This window comes from Mangifera indica, chromosome 9 (assembly GCF_011075055.1).
Source record: "Mangifera indica cultivar Alphonso chromosome 9, CATAS_Mindica_2.1, whole genome shotgun sequence".
Classification (NCBI taxonomy): domain Eukaryota; kingdom Viridiplantae; phylum Streptophyta; class Magnoliopsida; order Sapindales; family Anacardiaceae; genus Mangifera; species Mangifera indica.
In genome coordinates, this window is record NC_058145.1 from 1255998 (window position 1) to 1276387 (window position 20390).

General features: G+C 30.0%; 2 protein-coding genes across 3 annotated transcripts; both read left to right on the plus strand.

Moving 5' to 3' along the window:
* The first annotated feature begins 8422 nt into the window (after positions 1 to 8422).
* On the plus strand, positions 8423 to 10757 carry LOC123225884 (scarecrow-like protein 8). Its single transcript, XM_044650204.1, has one exon. It carries the CDS (start codon positions 8572 to 8574, stop codon positions 10447 to 10449), a length of 1878 nt encoding a protein of 625 aa, XP_044506139.1. The 5' UTR covers positions 8423 to 8571; the 3' UTR covers positions 10450 to 10757.
* A 5347-nt stretch (positions 10758 to 16104) lies between these two features.
* Positions 16105 to 18613, plus strand: LOC123225885. 2 transcript variants are annotated; one of them, XM_044650205.1, is made up of 5 exons: positions 16105 to 16259; positions 17293 to 17380; positions 17472 to 17924; positions 18014 to 18072; positions 18155 to 18613. In XM_044650205.1, exons 2-5 carry the CDS (start codon positions 17323 to 17325, stop codon positions 18329 to 18331), a joined length of 747 nt encoding a protein of 248 aa, XP_044506140.1. In that variant the 5' UTR covers positions 16105 to 16259; positions 17293 to 17322; the 3' UTR covers positions 18332 to 18613. The 2 variants fall into 2 exon arrangements, with proteins under 2 accessions (XP_044506140.1, XP_044506141.1); XM_044650206.1 differs by having other exon boundaries at positions 18161 to 18613.
* Positions 18614 to 20390: the final 1777 nt, after the last annotated feature.

The following is a 20390-nucleotide window of genomic DNA, read 5'->3' on the forward strand; positions in this document are numbered from 1 at the left end:
TATTATTTATCTTATCGATGTGTCTTTGATGAAACTATTTATCTATTCGAACAAACTTAAATTCAAATTTGAATTTTATATTTTGGCTTTGGTCCAGCTCTAAACTTGGCTTCAGATTGTCCTATGATATTTATCATGAGACTAGAACTTTGGCTCCGGATTTCTGAACGGTTTGAGGAACAAGTTCATTCAAATTTGAACAACTTGCGGGATGAGCATTCTATCAATTTGGAACAATTATTCTTCTTCATGAATGGTAAGTGGTTAGTTAACCCAACTTTATAGTTTTTTATTTAAAAATTGAATAAAGAAAAAGTAAATTAAAACCAAAATATATGGACCGATTAACCAAATTTATTGGTTTGATTTTATCCGTTTCAATTCTATTTCTTGGTTTTTAGGTTTTTTAGCACCCCTAGAGGCTTATGATATTTGTCACTTATGTAAGAGTTTCAACTAAGAGAACGGTCCCTATGACACCTCGATTTCACCTTTAAGTGGGGACAAACTATTCGAATGTCATTCATCGACAACTCTAAACCCAAAATTATTAGCGGAAGTGAGTGATTAATAGAGATTAATCAACCTAAGTGGATGTGTAAATAAAAAGGTAAACAAAGGATGTTGATGATTATGAGAAACAAAATGGGTTAGTGGGGACTAAAACTAATAGGGACCATTCCAAATCATAGTCTATATTATATATCGCATTAAAATGCATATAGTATCATCATTGATGATACATCACGTGATAAAATCATATTAAATTAAAAATAAAATAATATCTAATTAAATAAAGATATATTGTCATTAATATTAAAATTGATATTTATTATAAGTATACGTAACATTACTCATTGCAGTAATGCCAATAAAATATTAATTTTCAATAAAATTCAAGATTGATAAATTGAAACTTGAAATCAAATATCGTTTTTTTGAATCGAATAACTATTTGAGCCCTAGGCTGGCTCTAACTGCCTCCACCTCAGCTCTCAAAATACATTATATAAATTAATTTATTCTGTAAATATAATGAAAAAGCTATAATCCACGTCTAAATGCCATGCAAGTCTGCGGCGAGCTTTTAGGGACTCTGGGTATTTCATGTGGCAGGGATTGCCGCTCCACTTCCACGCGTCGACATGCGCGTGTCCGCTCATCCGTTTTTTCGTGTTCAAAAATTCACTTTCTTTCAGTCTGCGTTGATCAATTCCAAGTGTGAACTGACTATTCCCGGTTAACCCAAACATCTGCAACCAAACAGAGCCCACGAATGTAGACAATTACAGTAACGCCCTTCTTCACCACGAGTTAGGACAGATTAGTTTGTTTGTTTGTTAGGCAACCTCCTTTTCTTTCCTAACTTTTAAAAGTAAGGTTAGGCAAATAAATAATATATATAATTTTTTAAATAAATTATAATATAATTAAATAATTGTTTATTTAAAAAAATATTTAATTATATAATAATATATTATTATTTATATATATAATTTATGAATATAGTTTTATCAAACTTTTAATAGAAAATAAAGTCTATTTTATAATGACCAAATTACCCATAGATAATAAATATCTCTCTTCATTAGAGTTTTAGAACTCATAAGGGTTGGTCAAATCAATTCGACCCAAAACCAATATTTAATCATTAAACTAAATTGAATTACAGTTAGACCAGACGAATCACATTAGATCAATTCAGTAAAACCATCATACTAAATATGTCACAATGTTGTTTGGTTACATCGACAAGTCCCACCACCAATGCACACTAATGTCATAAAGTACTAATAATGTCAAAAAGTTGGTTAAGTTTTTTTTTTTTTAAATTTTTTGCATTTGTTGGGATTTAAACTGAGTTTATTTAGTAAAAAATATTAGTGTTTTTAAAATTAGATCAGTGATCAAACTGATTGTCTTACTAATTTACAGTTTGACCAGTTTAACTGATAAATTCAATCTATTTTCAAATTATTATGAATTTATCAAATAATATCAATTATTTAACATATTTTTTAAACATAACCTATATGAAATTCTTTAGAAACAACTTTATACAATTATTTATAACAACCAAGTATATTTATTTATTTAAAATATAAATTTTAATTCAATAAAAAAAACTCAATAAAAGCAAAATAAAAAAAATCAAATATGTTAATTACACTCCATTATATAGATAAATACGAAAATCAATTATAAATTTTATAATTAATTCAATTAATTATAAATTTAAAATGAAAAAAACAAGTTTTGTATTTTAAATTGATATTTTAAGTTTAAATTTTGGCTTTTTAAATTTTCTTATAAGAAAAAAATAATGCTTTAATATATATATATGAGACAAAAGTTAATAAAATTGTGTACAAAAATTTAAAAAAAAAAACAAAGGGATCAAGGTTCAAGAGAGAGACATGATGGGCAGTCATGTGATGAGTTAGATTTTTTATTGTTTACTATTGGAAAAACTTAAAAAAGGCTCAAAGTTTGGTCAAATTCAATTTTATTGGTTTTGATCGATTTATCCGATTCATTAATTATGATCAAATTTGACCGATCTTAAACTATCCATTTACCTATAAGAACCAAACTCGATTTTGGACTAGTTCTCAGTTGTATCAGATGAATTGGTTAGTCTGGTCCAATCTTGAAAACATTGAAGAATATTTGTCACATACTACCTTATCATAATTCTATTTGATTGAATATTATTCTAATATTTATTTAAACTGATCCCAATCAAGATTCAATCAGATCATTTGACTAGATCAATACGGATCAGTTCCCAATCATAGTATGAAAATGAGTAATGTTATATGTATAATTTTATACACAAATAACGATGTATCACCATGTGATTGAATAATTAAAAATTAAAGATAAACCATATTCAATTATATAAAAATATATTATTATTTGTGTATAAAATTATGTACGAAGTTTTATTGGTATGAAAAATATTGCCCTTAATTTTGTGACTGATAGATTTATTAATAATAGAAATGGTAATTGGCAAGGATTTATGTTGAAAGGTGTTGGTTGGAGAAATACTTCTATAGAAAAAAAAATTAAAGAAGAAAAAATAAAGTAGTTTGGATGGTTGAGTTGCTAACCAATTTTCTCTTGTAGTTTTGCCTACACGCAACCTACCATCCAATGTCAAAATATGAGTACATACTCTTGTTTATAATTTCACATTTGGTTATGGTAGTCATAGCCTTCATAATATAGTTTCCGTATTCGAAAGAGAAACTAGTTCTAGTTAGCAGATGGTCTAACTAGTCGACTGATTATTAGACTAACAAATTGTCACAATTCGAAACAATTTGACTAAAATCATTAGATATTTGTCATGTTTTGTTAACATGAAACTTGACTATGTAACTAGAATGTTCCAAAATATAAAATCCAAATTATATTTACAAAAAAAGGAAATTTTATATCGACATCAACTTGTTGCTTTAAATGAAGGTTGGATTTGAAATAAGTCTTTTCGAACTCAAAATAAATAACAACTTAAATACAAGTTGAAGAGTAATAGGAAAAATCAATTCAAACCTAAATAGAGGTCGTGCTTGGCTCATTCAGCGTATGAGCCCAGTATGGCTTGAATCATTAAAAAAATAAAAAGGAACTATGTCATTCGAGAGAGTCAAACTGAACATCTCATGCAAATCTGAGTTAAGTCTGACCCATCCACATGAATCTGAGCCAAGTGCAAGCTAATCACGAATTATTAAATCATGAAGTGAGCCAAACATGAATTGATGTTTCTATATGCAGGACAATCGAAAATCAGCTTTATTTTATTTAGATTTAATTCAGTTTAAATCTTATCCTATTTTATTTAGATTTTAAATTTATATATAGGACATTCAAACCTTTGACTTTTGCAATTTATGTTTGTGTAACAGTATCTTTTTGCAAAAGGCTTGGATTTAAGGGTCAAATGCTTTAATTAGAAGGCATTATATTGAAGTTTGCGATGTGGGAAACTTGAAATAAAGCTAAAAAAAAAAAAAAAAATGTTAGAAATTAAAGTTTTATTTAAATCAAAACAAGATGCTTCAATGAGCCAATTATTATTTTGATAAAGGGAATATTGCTCATTATTAGGCTTAATTTTCAAGCCATTTGAGAGGGAAAAGCGCATAAAGTCTTTCTCAAAATAATCATTCATTGACAAAGAAGCTATTTTTACCGGAATCAAGAAAGCAAAATCCGAACAATAAAATTATATATATATATTTGATATATAAATAAAATATTATTATATAATTTAGTGATTTTAAATTAAAAATAAAAAAATATTTAATTATATAAAAATATATCATCTATGTATAAGAATCGTGTATATATAACATTGTTCAAATCCAAAATAAAGAAGAAAATCTTAATCCAAGAACCCAAAATAAATGAGTTTTATGGGTACACTACCAATAAAAAATCCCAAATTTATCATTAATTTATGGATGATTCATTTGGGTCAGGGGTGGATACAAAACAAACCAAATTTAAATACCCTACGCTTCAAGTTGCAACTTGAATGAAAAATAGTCCAGATTAGGTCCGTAAAACCAAAATTAAGGATGATTTGTGTTTGATTTGAATAAAAAATAATTTAGTTTGATTCGACTTAAGTTCAGTTCAAATTCACAATTAAAAGATAACATTTTATTAATGAGTTACGAACTTAAGCTACGAATTTAAATTATAAATTCAAGCTAAAATTTCAAATTATGAATTTAAATCAAACTTAAATTAAATTCTTTTAATTAGAGTTTAATCAAATTAAAAAAAAAAAAGAATAAACCCTCTTTACTTGAATTTAATTCGAATTTAAACTAAATAAATTTAAATCGATCTAAGTTTGAATGAACTAAACAAATTCGGTTTAGACCAAATCCTAATGTGGGTAACTATGTATTGGCAATGGTATTATTTATATGTATTGTTTTCTCATAAAATATAAGTTTGATTTCTAATCAGAGTGGCAAAGTTGTCAATTTAATTTAATTTCAAGCAACAATAAAGGTTAGGGTTTTATCAAATTTAAATTTTTCGTTCGGTATGGCCAATGCAGCCAACTTTTCTCGGCGAACGGACACGTGGACATTTTTACCACCACGTGTGCTGAAATATCGAACGGACACGTACTCGGAATGTCATCCTCTAGGACAAACCTGGTACTGAAATTTCGAATCAGCGAACCCGATAAAGTATTTTAAACCGACGAATTCGTTACTTTAAAGTATTTCAAGGCTCATTGCATTAGTTACACGTGTCCAAGAATAGTTTGTAGCTGTTCTGTCATATGATCACTGGCAGAAGAAATTTTGTGTCTCAGTTCCCTAACCAGCGCGTGTCTTCACCCAAACCATTAAATTATTGAGAAGTTTCTAATTTATTACCGGCCGATTAAAAGCAAAATTAATAACAACCGAAAAATAAAATCTTATAGTAATCATCCGAATTTTATTAATTATTTAGATTGATTTTGATTTATTAGAAAATAAAAAATTTAGATAATCTTTTATCATAAATATCAATATCCTATAATATATGATACTTATTTTATATATAGACAAAAAATGATACATATTATAAAATATATTTTAATTAATATGATACAATAGATCTACCATATACTATGATATGAGACATATTACTAATACGAATCGATATATTTTTTAAAGAAAATGATGATACAGTAAGAGTGTATGTGAAAAATTTTAAAATTTTAAAGTTATTTATGATATTTTTCAAAATGATAATATGCTAATTATATTTTTTATTATTTTATTTTTTAAAAACTGTATCATATGATACAATATTCGATACACAATACGTAAAATTAGGTTTTTGATACACAATTTGACTATTATGTCTTCTATTATTATTAGAGGCGTTTGGTATGGAAAATATTTTACTACTAAAATTGAAATATTATCTTAAAGATAAATTATTTTAAGAATTGTTGGGTTTAAATTATTATTATGTTTGATAAAATTTGATAAAAATAAGTAATTATAAATAATTATTGTGTTTGGTTAAATGTAATAAAATAATATTAATATATTGTTTTACTTAAATGCCCTTAGGTTTAATTATTTTAAAATATTTTTTATATTATTTGTTATATTAATTGAAAATAAAATTATTTTTGTAATAAAAAAATTAATAAATAATTATATAATTATAATAAAATTAAGGTTATCTTGATAATTTTTTAGTATATAAGATAAAAGTGGTAATCAAATTATCTTTTATATTATCTGTCACATCATTATTGATAATAAAAAATTACCAAAATCTTTCATTACTTATAAACCAAACAAAATAATATAAATAATAAAAAATATATTACAAAATTAATATTTATTAGCCCTCAACCAAATACCCATTTAGTGATGTAGCATATAATACAGGTAATTTTATTACTATATTCATTTTAGATATTAAAATATTATCAAAGTAATATTTATTTTATTATAATTAAATATTTACTTATTAATTTTTAGGACAAAAATAACCTTATTTTTAATTAATATAAAAATAATATAAATCATATTTTAAAATAATTACAATAAAATATATTTAAATAAAATAATATCTTAATATTATTTTATTACTTCTGATTAAACACAATAATTATTTATATCTATCAAATTTTACTAAATTTTATTAAATATAATAATAATAATTTATACCCGTAATTTTTTAATTAATCTATTTTTGTGATGATGTTTTAATTTTGATAATAAAAAATTACATAAATTATGCACACCCTTAGATTTAATATACTTTCAGTTATATATATAATTACGTAACAATTATTTTATATCGTTATATATATTATTAATGATAAAATAATACTCAATTATATTATGACACATTATTTATATATATATTTTTTAATATGTGAATATAATTAAATTAAAAGTAATTATTTTTTAATAGTAAAATTATCCCAATTAGGAAAGGTAGATTATTTTCCCTTATTATTACTTAAGAGAATTAAAAAAAATATATATTTTTTAAAAGACTCTGAAAAAATTTTAATATTAAGTAAAGGTGCACAAGAGATCAACCTAAATGTGACGGGAAAGAACTTAAGAGACAATTGTTGGACCTGCCATTAGCCGCATTTTTCGAATATTGTTTCTCGAAAGGTCAAAAGACTTATTCCCATCGAAGGTTCACTGTATTTATTAATCATTCATCAGAAAATTTTTAAAAATTAAAATTTTATTTTAAATTTAAAGTTAAAATTAAGAATACCGATTTTGTCATTAAAAAATAAAAAATTTATCATATTTTTTTTAAATTTAAAAATCTAATAATTTAAAAAGTATTTATTTTCCCTATATATATATATATATATATATTTTACCAAAAAGACTAAATTTTGTCATCTTTAATCATATTTTCTCTTTTTCTCTTAACTTCTCATTTTTGTTTGAGACAAAAATTATTGTCTTTGTCTAAGACAAAAACTATTTGTTTTCATCTCTCAGACGAAGACGACTGAAAAGAGAAAGCTGAGTGATTAGAAGAGAGAGAGAACACGGTTGAAGACTACGAAGTTTTCCATCTTTGATGACGAGAAAAACCTTAGAAGAAAAATGTTTACTTTTCAAACTTTTAGTGAGAAAAAATTATTAGATTTTTAAACTAAGAAATAAAATATGAAAAAATTTTAGTTTTTTGAAATTTGTACCTTTAATCATAATTATAAATTTTAATAGAAGTATATGTACTTAGATTTTTAAAATTTTACAAATGGAGACCCAAAGAATTAGTAAAATTGGTAGAATATTAAAATTTATAAAATAAAAGTTTAGATTCGAATCTTTGCCACACTTATGAAATCTTGACTTATCTAATATAATGATTATAGATCAAATCACTATATTTTATATTTATTTGATCACTGTATCTTATATTTATTTATTTAATAAATACGGATACAATTTTTGATTATTAAAAAAATAATTTACGAGTTCGAAAATAAGTCAAGTCTCATATAGGAATAAATACTTCTTAAAAAGATATGTTGTAAGAATTTTCTGTTTTTTTCCAAGTTACTGGTAAGAAACTTACCGTATAGCATAACATTGTACTGTAAGTATCAAATTCTGATTTCTCTGTGCAAATTGAAGCGATTACATTAATCCAATAATTTCCTTCTTCCATTCTCATAAAAGTTGGTGGTTCCACGCACTGACAGAAGCGTTGACGTAATCTACCCTGAGACAAAGGTAAGCTATAAACGAGTACAGCAAAGAAGACTATACATTCCTCCTCTGATCACCGTTGCCAGCATAGAAAAATCTGGAACCGAAGATCCAACGGTGAAAATCAAACGGCAGACATACACACGGGAAAAAAATCCACATAAAAATCACTACACCGTGCATCGCATTGCTTTCAAATACCCAAAACCGAAAACAGCAACTTTCAAACTCCCCAACTTCTCTCTCTTAAAAATCCCTTCCGTTTTATTCAAAAGAATGATTTTTTTTCTCTCTCTCATGCGTTTCTTCTGAGCCGGAGGAAGAGCCGAAAATGTCGTCTGGGTTTCCAGGCAGTGGGCCGGACTTGTACGGTGGTGGTGGTGGTGGTCTTGCCGGTAGATCCATGAACGGGAACGCGTCACAGCCGTCGTATCGATCACAATTGCCTGGGATTTTCGTGGACCCAGCTACGCAGATCGCCAACACCACGGCTCAAAGCCTCATCGGAAAACGAACCTTCGCAGACTTTCAAACGCAGCGACAATTACAACACAATACCCTCAACAATTCAACACTTAACGCCATGTTTCAGCGCTCAGTGAAGCCGAGACCGTTCCAGAATCTCTCTGCGATTTCTCCGTTATCTCTAGTAGAGTTTTCGGTTAATAATATTTTGTCTTCAGATTTGCACCGTTACAGCTTGCCGCTTCTTCAACAGAAATTAAGGCCATATGAACAGCAGCAGCAACAATTGGCTGTTGGGCTTGTTTCTTCTGGGTCAAAAGTACAACAAATTACCTCGAATTTGCCTTACGTGAATAGTATTAATAATAATCACAATACGGTGCAAAACCGAGTTCAAGCGCAAGATTCGGAGAAGAAGATGCTGAATTGTCTACAGGAGCTTGAGAAGCAGCTGTTAGATGATAACGACGAAGAAGAAGGTGATGCGGTTTCAGCGATAACCAATACTAACAGTGAGTGGTCCGAGACTATACAGAATCTCATGAGTCCGAAATCCATATCTGGGATTTCTTCGATATCTTCTGCTTCTCCAACTTCGTCGTCTTCATCGCTGGCTTCTCCGGTTTCAAGTTGTTCAAAACAAACTGTAACAGAAGCTGCCTTGGCGATTTCAGAACGCAAAAACGACGTCGCTGTGGAAATCTTAACTCGGTTGAGTCAGGTTTCCAATTCGAAAGGCAATTCGGAGCAGAGACTGATGGAATACATGTGTTCAGCATTGAAATCGCGAGTTAACCCTGTGGAGAATCCACTGCCTGTAACGGAGCTTTTTTGTATGGAACACGTTGAGTCGACTCAGTTACTTTACGATCATTCTCCTTGTTTCAAGCTTGGGTTTATGGCTGCAAATCTTGCCATTATTGAAGCCGCTCTCGACCAACCAACAAGCAACAAATTTCACGTTATCGATTTCGATATCGGCCAAGGAGGACAATATCAAAACCTACTGCACGCGCTCTCCACGCGTTCTCAAAGTGGCAAACCTTGCATTGTGAAGATCACGGCTGTGGTCGAGAGTGGCCGTGAAGAGAGTTTGAATGTCGTCGGTAATAAGCTGAAGCAATACGCTGACAAAGTTGGCGTTTGTTTAAATTTCAATGTCAAGACTTTAAAAGTCGGCGATCTGACTCGTGACTCACTGGGTTGTGAGCCAGACGAACTGGTGGCTGTTAATTTCGCATTCAAACTGTTTAGAATACCTGACGAGAGCGTGTCTATGGAGAATCCTCGCGACGAGCTTCTCCGTCGAGTTAAGGGATTGTCACCGCGCGTGGTTACTCTAGTGGAACAAGAGATGAACTCCAACACGGCGCCGTTCTTGGCCCGTGTTAACGAGGCCTGTGCATATTACGGCGCATTGTTTGACTCAATTGAGTCCACCGTACCCAGAGATAGCTTAGATCGATTGAAGGTGGAGGAAGGACTCGGCCGTAAACTCATTAACTCGGTTGCTTGTGAAGGGAGGGACCGTGTCGAGAGATGCGAGGTCTTTGGAAAATGGCGGGCTCGTATGACCATGGCTGGGTTCGAGTTAAAGCCAATGAGTTCAAACATCGCCGAGTCAATGCGCTCTTGGCTCAGTTCCCACCGAGTGAAGCCAGGATTCACCGTTAAAGAAGAAAACGGAGGCGTGTGTTTCGGTTGGATGAGTCGAAACCTCACCGTCGCATCTGCTTGGCGTTAACTGCACTCACTCTCTCTCTTTCCTTTTTTTTTTTTAATTAATTTCTAATTTAATATTATTAATTATTATATTTTTAACGTTTTCATGAGAAAATGAAGAGAGAAAAAAAAAAACGGAAAAAGCCCACCAAAGGATATAATAAAAGGAGTGTTTGGATTTGAGGAAAATTCTCCTGGCTGTTGCATTTTGGAGTATCGTCACGTGTGTGTGTTGCACGTGCGAATTGTAATATGTGTATTATTAAATGTTTGGTATGATTAGGATGATTCTCATTAATTAATATTAGAATAAAACTTTTAATTTATAAATTATTTGTTTTTTTAATTTGTTTTCTTCATAGTTTATGATAAATATAGAGTTTTTCAAAGCTTCAGAGAATAGAAGTAATTAGGAGGTGGGTAAGGTTAATTTGGTCACCAAACACTAGGATGAGGGAACAAGAAATTAGGAAATCGTATAATATGAGTGCCTTAAAGTGGCCTTTGTATTTATGTCTCTAATCAATTCAAAACTTGTGGCTGTGGCTAATCAATGTATCGTCTACTCTAAAACAACTAATCGAGTGGGCTCCACCATCAAAAAGTAAGGTAGGGGCGTTAAAAATTATCCCCTGATCAAATTAAATCGGATTTTAAATTAAAAATCAAACCAAAATATAATTTATTTAAAAAATATAAAAAATCAGTTTTTCAATTCAGTTTTCAGTTTGTTTATTTTCAACCATGGTTAACCAAAACGTATTAATTTATTTAAAAAAAATAAAATTAAATAATTTTTTAAAATTCAGTTTAAAATCGATTAATTAAAAATTTAGTTTATTAATTAATATTTTTGACTCAATTTAAAATCAATTAATTTTTAAATTAGTTTAATTAATTGATTTTAAACACCCTTATCATAAAGTGTTAGAAAAAAAATGATTAAAAAAAATGAATTTATTGATAACTTTTCAATGACTCACTAGATTAGAGCCAATTTAATTTGAACTCTAGCTAGGGTTATTCCAATTTGAATTTAGCACATTTTGAATCAAATATCGAATCGGTTTAATTCAAATAGTAAATTCAACTCAAACCAACGAGCATCGATTCGATGTTCAACCCAAACAAATAAAACTCAAGTTGAAGTAATTTCAGCTTATCGAATTTAAGCTCAACTTGAGATCAATGCTAGTTTCAAAATTTGTCTCGATGGTGATTTTTTTTTTTCTCCCATATTCTTCTTCCTCTTTATTAATCAATTGTTTACTAAATCAATAAGTTGAACTCGAGTCTCAATTAACTATTTTGACTTCTATCTAAGCTTAAACGGATCGTTATCCGAATTGTGCCATATTGAAATCCACCCTAATGCACATGATAATCCCCGATTAATTGAATAATCACTATAACTAATTAAAGTGGACGCGGATAGTATGTTGTTTTCACAATAATTTGGTGTTTTTTTATTGGCAAGTTTTAATATGTCCTTCTTCGTCAATCAATTTTCTCTTGTTAATGCTCACCTACTGAAAACTTGCTTGTACATTTTATGCATCAAGATTAATAAATAGTATGGCAGGTACTTTATATTTGGTAATGAAATACGAATGTAATTAATAATAATAAGAGTGTTTCGATGACAATTTCAATGAAGACGACTAAGGTTTAGAGTTTTAGACCAGGAGAAAAGGATAATACGATAAGAGATAATAACGTTTACTGTTTTCAGTAACAGTTTCAAAACCTTAGGAGATAAATAGTCACTTTTTAAACTTTCGGATGAAAGGGAGAATTGTTATATTTTTTAGTTAAAGAGGGAGAATATGATAAATTTATAGTTTTTTTAAAAATATTTATAGTTAAATAACGTTTTTATCCTTAACTCTTAATAATGAATTTTAATAAAATTGTAGAATTTTAGGTTTTTGAAAGTCAATTCATGGAGATTGTAAATATTTTATTGTTTTGGAAGTGTTTTATTTTGGGTAGGGTACATCTACAATGAGTTATGGATATTTCGAGGGTTAGAGTCGATTGGGCTAATCTTAAAAAATGTCGAGCTTGAGATTAACTCGAATACAAAATAGCCAGTTTAAGTAACGATGAATTTAAATTGAATTGAAATTAGGGCTAATTTGAGCTTAAGTCAAATATATAATATTGAACTTGTTTAAGCTAGTGTAAAATAATATCAAAAGGTTATCATCGAGGTGAATAGTATTAACTATGAGCAAACAATATCGTTAAATAAATAAACAATATCACAAGAGAGACAAATTCAGTTTGTTTGTGTCGAGTGTCAACAATGGATTTGAGTTGGATTTGGCTTAATTCCATTTCTAAAGTTGAGATTATTCAAGATTGACAAACTGAGGTTCAAACTTTACTAAAAAAATAATTCAACTTTAGATTTAATTCGAGCTAATTTAAACTTAAATATTCAGATAAACTCATTTATGAAAACGAACTTAATCCTTAAACTCGAATTTGAGCTCCAATAGTATAAATCAAATCTAACCCTAGATTTTTCTATTTTGAAATACCATTTTCACAAAAAAAAAAAAAAAAACCCAAAACTCTGAAATCATCAATCCATTGTAGTAATTTGGTTTAGAGGACATCAAAGTGACATAAAATCTTTAATTTGTCTATCCTTTTCTTCCTTACCTAAATTTCACAACAATAGAGATGCCAAAGATGATCTTGAAATTAAAAGAGGTGGTTTTGATTTCAAAAGGAAACATCAAACCTTATCAAAATAGGACATCAATCCTTACTAATTATTACATGGATTGGCTCAAGATAGTTTCAAATCTATAAAGGCTAGTTTCGGTTTAAATTCATTCGAACTGACTGGAGATATCATTAGATAGTCATTGATAAAATGAATAGTATCATAATATTATTAACAGAATGAACAATATCATCAGAGGGATATCTGAGTCAAGTTATCGAACTAAAATTCCAACTTTAATTTGCCTCAAATCAAGTTAAACATTGAAACCAAACTAGCTAGGTTGATCTAACTGTAATAGTCTGTCTCATATAAAAGTGGATTCAAATAGAGTTGATGTGAACTCATTCCATGTTTAGTTCAAATGAGTTGAACTCGAGTAAAAATTTTAGTTTGACAACTCAATTTGTGTTCAACAACTCACTACACTAGGACTTGTAATGTTCATCAATTTTTTTTTTTATGGTATCATTATTCACTATTCGTGTCAATTTAAATTCGAACTCAAGTTTACCATTTTAAATGTAAGCTAAACTTGAGTTACTCTTTATTCAGTCTTGATATAACTCAAATTCACCCATAGTCCTATAAAAATCCTTATTTTTCTCTTTTTATTTGAAAAAAAAGTATTTATTGGATTTGATTCATAAATTAATATTAGTGTTTGATAATGAAAGATTGTCAATCCCAAGTAAACCCCACAAATAAAATACTTAAAAAAAATTAAGGTATAGTGCAGGGAATGTCGTTGATTAATAAATAATTATCTTGGTCATGATAGTTTTCGAAATTTATACATTTATCATATTAAATCAACTAATTTAGTAGTGTTGGGTAGGACTAGTTTCAATCTAGATTATTTAAACTTAGAGTATTGTTCGACTCACCTCAAACCCTCTTGTCACCATGAGAGACATGGGGGCATAAAAAGGGAGATTATATGAACTTGTTTAACTTGTTACGACTCAGGATAATAAAGATAAGCTCATGGGCTTGGGCTTACTTCACCGTCGAGAAACAAAAAAAGACTTTCATCTCCCAGTTTCACTCAAATATAACTCATTTTTTTTTGGGTGTGAAGCATTGTCAAACCAAAATACTCAACAAATATTAACTCTCTTTGAAAATGAAATGATCTAACTACACCTTTCAGTACGACTACCTTGTTACGACATCACTTCCCTTTGTTTTATAATTAACAATGAGATAAATGGATAACAATTTGTATTATCGTATCGTTTACTCAATCAAATTACTTCAGAAAAAAAATTAAAAATATAATATTAGGCACTTTGAATAATAAAAAAACCACTTTAAAAACCTTACATTATTCCTCTAAGTTTTACAAACTCTTTGTTACCGACATAGACCTTTTCGGATATGGTTACAATCATGTATATCTTAACTATATATTAAAGTATTAAATAATTAATTACTTTTCGAAAAAAGAAAATTAATTTTTAAAGTAAAATATTGTATGAAATAAAGAAATAATACATGTATAATTTATCATATTTTACATAATTAAAATGTGTTACAAAATATCTAACATTTCTTCTTACCTTTATTTCAATTAATGAGAAATATAAATACATGTGCCATTTAGTCAATGTTCTAAATTACTTGATTGAAGCATATAATACATGTGATGTTTTCAATTAATCGAGTTCAATGGACCAGACCTTCACCTAGTCAAGAAGTTTAGGTTTTAATCAGGCCGAACATATTATAATAATATTTAGGCCCATCGATTTATTCTCACATAGGGTTTATCTAATTTTTAAGTTTCAAAAATTGAAATACTTATTTATTAATTATTATATAAAATTTGTTAAATATAAAAGTATAATTATAAATATTAAAAAAATAAAATCTTATTTCATTTTTCTATTTTAATTTTAAAAACACATAATTTCCCTCGATAAAATTTTAAAAAATTATATTTTTCTCCAAAAGTTTAGTTTTTTTTCCTATATTTTCAGCCACTAGAAGCATCACTGGCTGCCTTCTTCAACCCAGTCAGCATAGATTGAACGCTCTTTCTCTCGGAAGATCGATGTGATGAATGAAGATAGAGACATATTCTTCAGAGCGATCGAAACTTGCTCGTTGCTCCTTCTCTAGAAACTAGCACCCTCTAACCCTATCTTTCCCTTCTTCCAAACTTGTCTTTGTCCAGGTGAATCGATGAAGATGAGAGATTGTCTTTGCCAATCTTCATCTTGAAAAATCGTATTGGGAGTGAGCATTGGAAGCATCGTTAGTGAGGGAGAGACGTTGTCAAAAGGGAGAGAGAGTGTTGGAGAAGCCAATCATTCATTGGGAAATTGTCCCCGAAAAATTGAAATCCTATGGGGAAAAATGTAATTTTTTAAAATTTAATTCTAAAAAAAATTGATAAACTTTCAAATTAAGAGGAAAAAATGATATAAACTTTTATAATTTTTTATATTATTAGTTAAATAACAATTTCATTATTGAAATTAATTGATTATATTAATTTTAATAATTAATAGATTGGGAATATAAATTTTTAAAATTTAGAAAGAAAGAGTTTAAGAACGAACTAAGTCTTTGGTAGAAATAAGTTTTTTAGCCTAATATTCAACTAAATGGAATTATAAAATGTGGTGCATATATATTTTTTTAAATTTTTTATCGAAAAATCTTATTTAATTCAGATATTTAAAAAAAATATATCTTAATTATATTAAATAAAGAAAATCTTAAATCTAATAATGGATCACCTTATAAGATATTAATTCTTCTTGATCAGATGAATTAGGTTTGGATCCACGTTATGTGTAGGATTGCAGGCTGATGTTCAAAGCTAATAATCCAACGGCTTATAATGAAAATGATATTATCGTAAATATATGCTCAGAGAAGGGCATTTCCTAAAAGAAAGAGTAAGTTACCGTTGGACTGGAAACCCCGTGCTTCCTGCATATAGGCGCCCAACATTCTTTGCGACCCGTTTTTAAAAACTGCGAGTTTTGTTGGGAGTGATTTGTTGATCAGCGCTCGAAATTCGTCTGAGAAGGCCGAGATAGTCAAGAATTGAAGCTAGAAAGATTTTACTTTGTCACCCATTTGTGAGTTCTTTCTCTTAGACCCTCTGAAATTTCTGGGTTTTTTTTTCTAACCTTTTGTTCGGGAGATGTCATCATGTGGTGTGAAATTGCTTTAGAGAATGGCCTTTTCTTCTTTATATTGGTGACAAATCTGTGTGATTTCCGATGCATTTTCAGAAACAAACCCTTGTTTTAAAGGTTTTATTTATTATTATTTTTTGTTTAGGGTTTCAAGATTACCATTATTTTGAAGTTCGGTTTTCTTCTCTTCCTAGGATTTCTCGGCAACCAAACAGGGTAATAAGGGAAACTTCGGAAGGACCTCGTAAACTTTAGGGATTAAAGGGGCGCAAAAAATATTGTGAAATGAAATTATTATTTTGAGAAATTTTAGAAAGGGTTTTAATCTTGAATCTTGATTTTATTCTTCTTAAAAATCAAGGCTATTCCCTATCTTTTAGTGGTAAAAGGAAGGGTAGTAGTAGTGTAGAACCATTCAAAATTTTTGGAAGGGTAAGGTTGTGATTGGGTAGTTTTGATTGAACTGAATCGAAGACTAAGGCCTCTTTGCTAATTTGAAAACTGTGATGTGTATTTGTTAGCAAAATTTACATGGCATTTGAACTCTTGGATATCATCTTGTTTGATTTTAATGTCTGTTTTGGTTGATGCCAAATTTTGCTTTGAAGAGATAAATCCAAACACCATATGAGTGAGAAAATAAATTAATGTGGTGAGAATTATGAAAAAGTTTAGTTGTTTCCTGCTTAAGAGTTTATGTGGGCTTTTAGATCATTTCCAAGGAGAGATTCATAGGTTCAGGAATGTCTAGTTATTTTATTGTTGTTCAATCTCAAATTGGGTTCCTTTGAGCCAAAGCATTGCAGATTGGTGTTTGAAGATGCACCTTGCTTATGTTGATTTGCTTGGGAGTTCCATTTCTTGTTTTCATTTGTATTAAAAAATGTAACCACAACAGTAAGTGATTTTATTCATTTTATTTTTTCTTTTAAAGTTATTGTCTGATATGATGCATATGTTTCTGTATTTCCAGTGAATTGATTTCAATTGTCTCACGGAGTCAATGGCTTCACAAGTTGGTAGCCTGATTAAAGATCAGAATTTGAACGTTCACTACAATGGTAAGTCACCTGTGTTTTCTGTTTGATTTGAGATTTGATTGTTCACTGATTTGAGATGCCTTTGTCTTACTTTAATAATCTTCTTCAACAGCATCTGCTGGTGGGAAGACCAATGTCTCTAAAGCACTAAAGAAAGGGGGGCTTGGTGGAAGGAAGCCACTTGGTGACTTGTCAAATTCAGTGCAGCCTACTCCAAATCAGTCCTTAAAGAAGCATAATTCCAACATCTTCTCTTTCACTGAGAAAGAAATCGGTGCCTCGAAAATTACATATGATGGAAGCAAAAAGAAGAGTATTTCCAAAGCTTCTGAGAAACCACAGGCTAGCATCAGGAAAGCACTTTCTGACATTTCAAATTCAGGGAAGCCCCATCTGCGTGAGGCCTCTAAGAAGAATCTGAATGCGAAACTGAGCGTTCTGGAGGAGGAACATCTCAGTGCTGTGGCAGAGGAAGGTTTTCTACACAACCATCAAGAATGCATCAAAGCACGGAACAAAGCTATGGACATAGATGAGTTGCTGACAACAGTTGGACTAAATAATGGTAAACAAAGTTGACAAACATTTAAACATGGTGCTTGACAATCCCTAAATCTCTATGGTTGCTTTTGTTCATTGGTTCTGTTGTTTTAGGTTTTTCCAAGCAGTCAGTGTTTACATGGTTGGCATCTCCAGCATTGGATGATTATAAGGTCTGTTTTCATTTTTGGTTGTTTACTTATTTCTATTTACCTACTGATTTGTGGATTATCTAATGGGTGATCGTGCTTTCAGTTTCAGCCTTCAAGTCCTCCAAGGTGCCAAGAATTGGAAGAGCTGGCAGAACATGGATTTGGAGATGCTCAATCACCTCAGAAACATGAAGAGTTCGATGATCTTGACTCTCCAACATCACCAAATCACTGTATGCAGTGGGATGAAGTCAACTTTATGTTGATAAAGACACCATAGTTGCCAAACCATCGACTTTCCTAGTATTAATGTTCATTCTAGTGCATAGAGAGTATGTTGAGAACTATGTTCAATTAACGTTTGGGTTAGAATGAGATTTTGAACTTGTCTTGGGCGTTTGTAAGGTTAACTTCATTTCTGCATACGTGCTAGTAGGCAATATTATGCAGTAAATACGTTCTAGTTATCCTTGCCTAAGCTAGTAGGCAATATTATGCAGTACATACATGCTTGTGGTTGTGCAAGTTCTCTGCTTGTTATGAACTGAAGTTTTTCTTGTAACCAATGTTTTAATTACCTGGTCATGCCTTGACCCACTCAAATGTTTTTGGGTTTTTTTTTCAGATCCCATTGGTTGGACTGGCGGTAAGGCCAGGAAAAAAAGGCTCTTAAAATAAAACTATATTAATAATATTTCTTAAATGAAATATTGGTTCAATGGTGTTGGGCTTGCATTAGTAAAGACTGATTTACAAAATAAATTTTGTAAAATGCATGTTGATGTCAGTATGACTATGAATTAGGGTAAAACCGGTGGTTGAAGTACAAATTGGCATGGTTAACTCGATTGAACCTTGGTTCAAAGCAGTCCAATGGTAGAAAGCCATTATGCTGCTTAACCAAACCTGGCAAGTATCATGGGTTCCGTGCGGCAGACTGTCGTGTAACATTTTTTTGATTGCTAGTCAATCTCATGATTATGGAGCAATGTACATAACACTGTTTGTATGAATAAATGAAAACAAAACTGGTGGTAGAGGTAGATCGGATCCGAGCTAGATCAATTCAAATCCTTGGTTTGGTTTGAGATTAATTTATTTGCCTTTGTAGTTGTAGGATCGAATGGTCTAAGAAGGGGGGTGAATTAGACAATTTTAAAACTATTTTTACCAAATTTAAGAATTAAAGCAATTTATTCAAATCAAATAATGTTGCCTATTTTTAATTCAATGTATGAAAATAACTAAAATATTTCAACTAATCAATACAATAAAAATAACATAACATAAAATATAAGTTTAAGGGAAGAGAAAATCAAACACGCGATGTATAGTGGTTCGGCTCAACCCGGCCTACGTCCACTCCTCCAAGCTTTCTCCCTTGGAGTATTCCACTAATCCTTGGTTGACTAAAACCTCAACCAAGTTTTTTTTCACAATCAAAATAGCTTCCAAGGTGCTATTAACCTTCACAAATGTTAATATTCAATTTCTCTCACAAGAAATTTTCAAATCTCTCCAAGAGTGAACCTCACTCTTTTATAGCACAAATTTTAATATAAAATTGAAATATGACCTCTCTCAACAGTGTATATGAAAGTTAAAGCTTAGTACAACCCAAAGCAAATGAAATTACAAAGTGTATGAACAAGAGTTTTGATTAGAGAGAAGAATTTGCAAGTCAATAGCTCAAAACTAATTTGCTCTCAAATATATGAAAGTTTTTTGTGGCAAAAGTTGTTTTCGAACGAAATTGATTGAGTTTATATAGGGGAAAATAAGGAAAGTTACCGTTGTGCACAAAGATAACCGTTTTAGTTTTCCAGAAAACGCACAATTCGATCGACCGGATGAAATTCGATCAATTGGATGTGACATGACACTTCCGTGGAGCTTACGTGGCACTAGCCGTTGGAAAAATTCAAACCAAAATTCGGTTGACCAAATTTCTGAAGCCAAAATTCATGGCTTCTGGACAATTCGGAAGCTGATTCGGTCGGTCAAATTCGGTCGATCGAATTTTATTATATTTTACCCCCTGAATTTTCAAAAATCACAATTTGACCCCTAACATTTTGAAAAGTGATAATTAAACCCATTTTTGAAAATTCTTTCAAAACCAACTTTAAGATATGAAAATGTAATTCACAAAACTTCATCATTTTAAAAGAATTAATAAACTTTGGTGAAAGAATTGACTTAAACCAATAAGTTTGAAAAACGATATTTTAACCCAAAATGTGAAAGATATGAAAATGAGTTTTCAAGTGAGCTATCCCATACAAATAAATATTCTAATCAAAACTAATGCTCTAAATTACAAATATATCTACCTAACA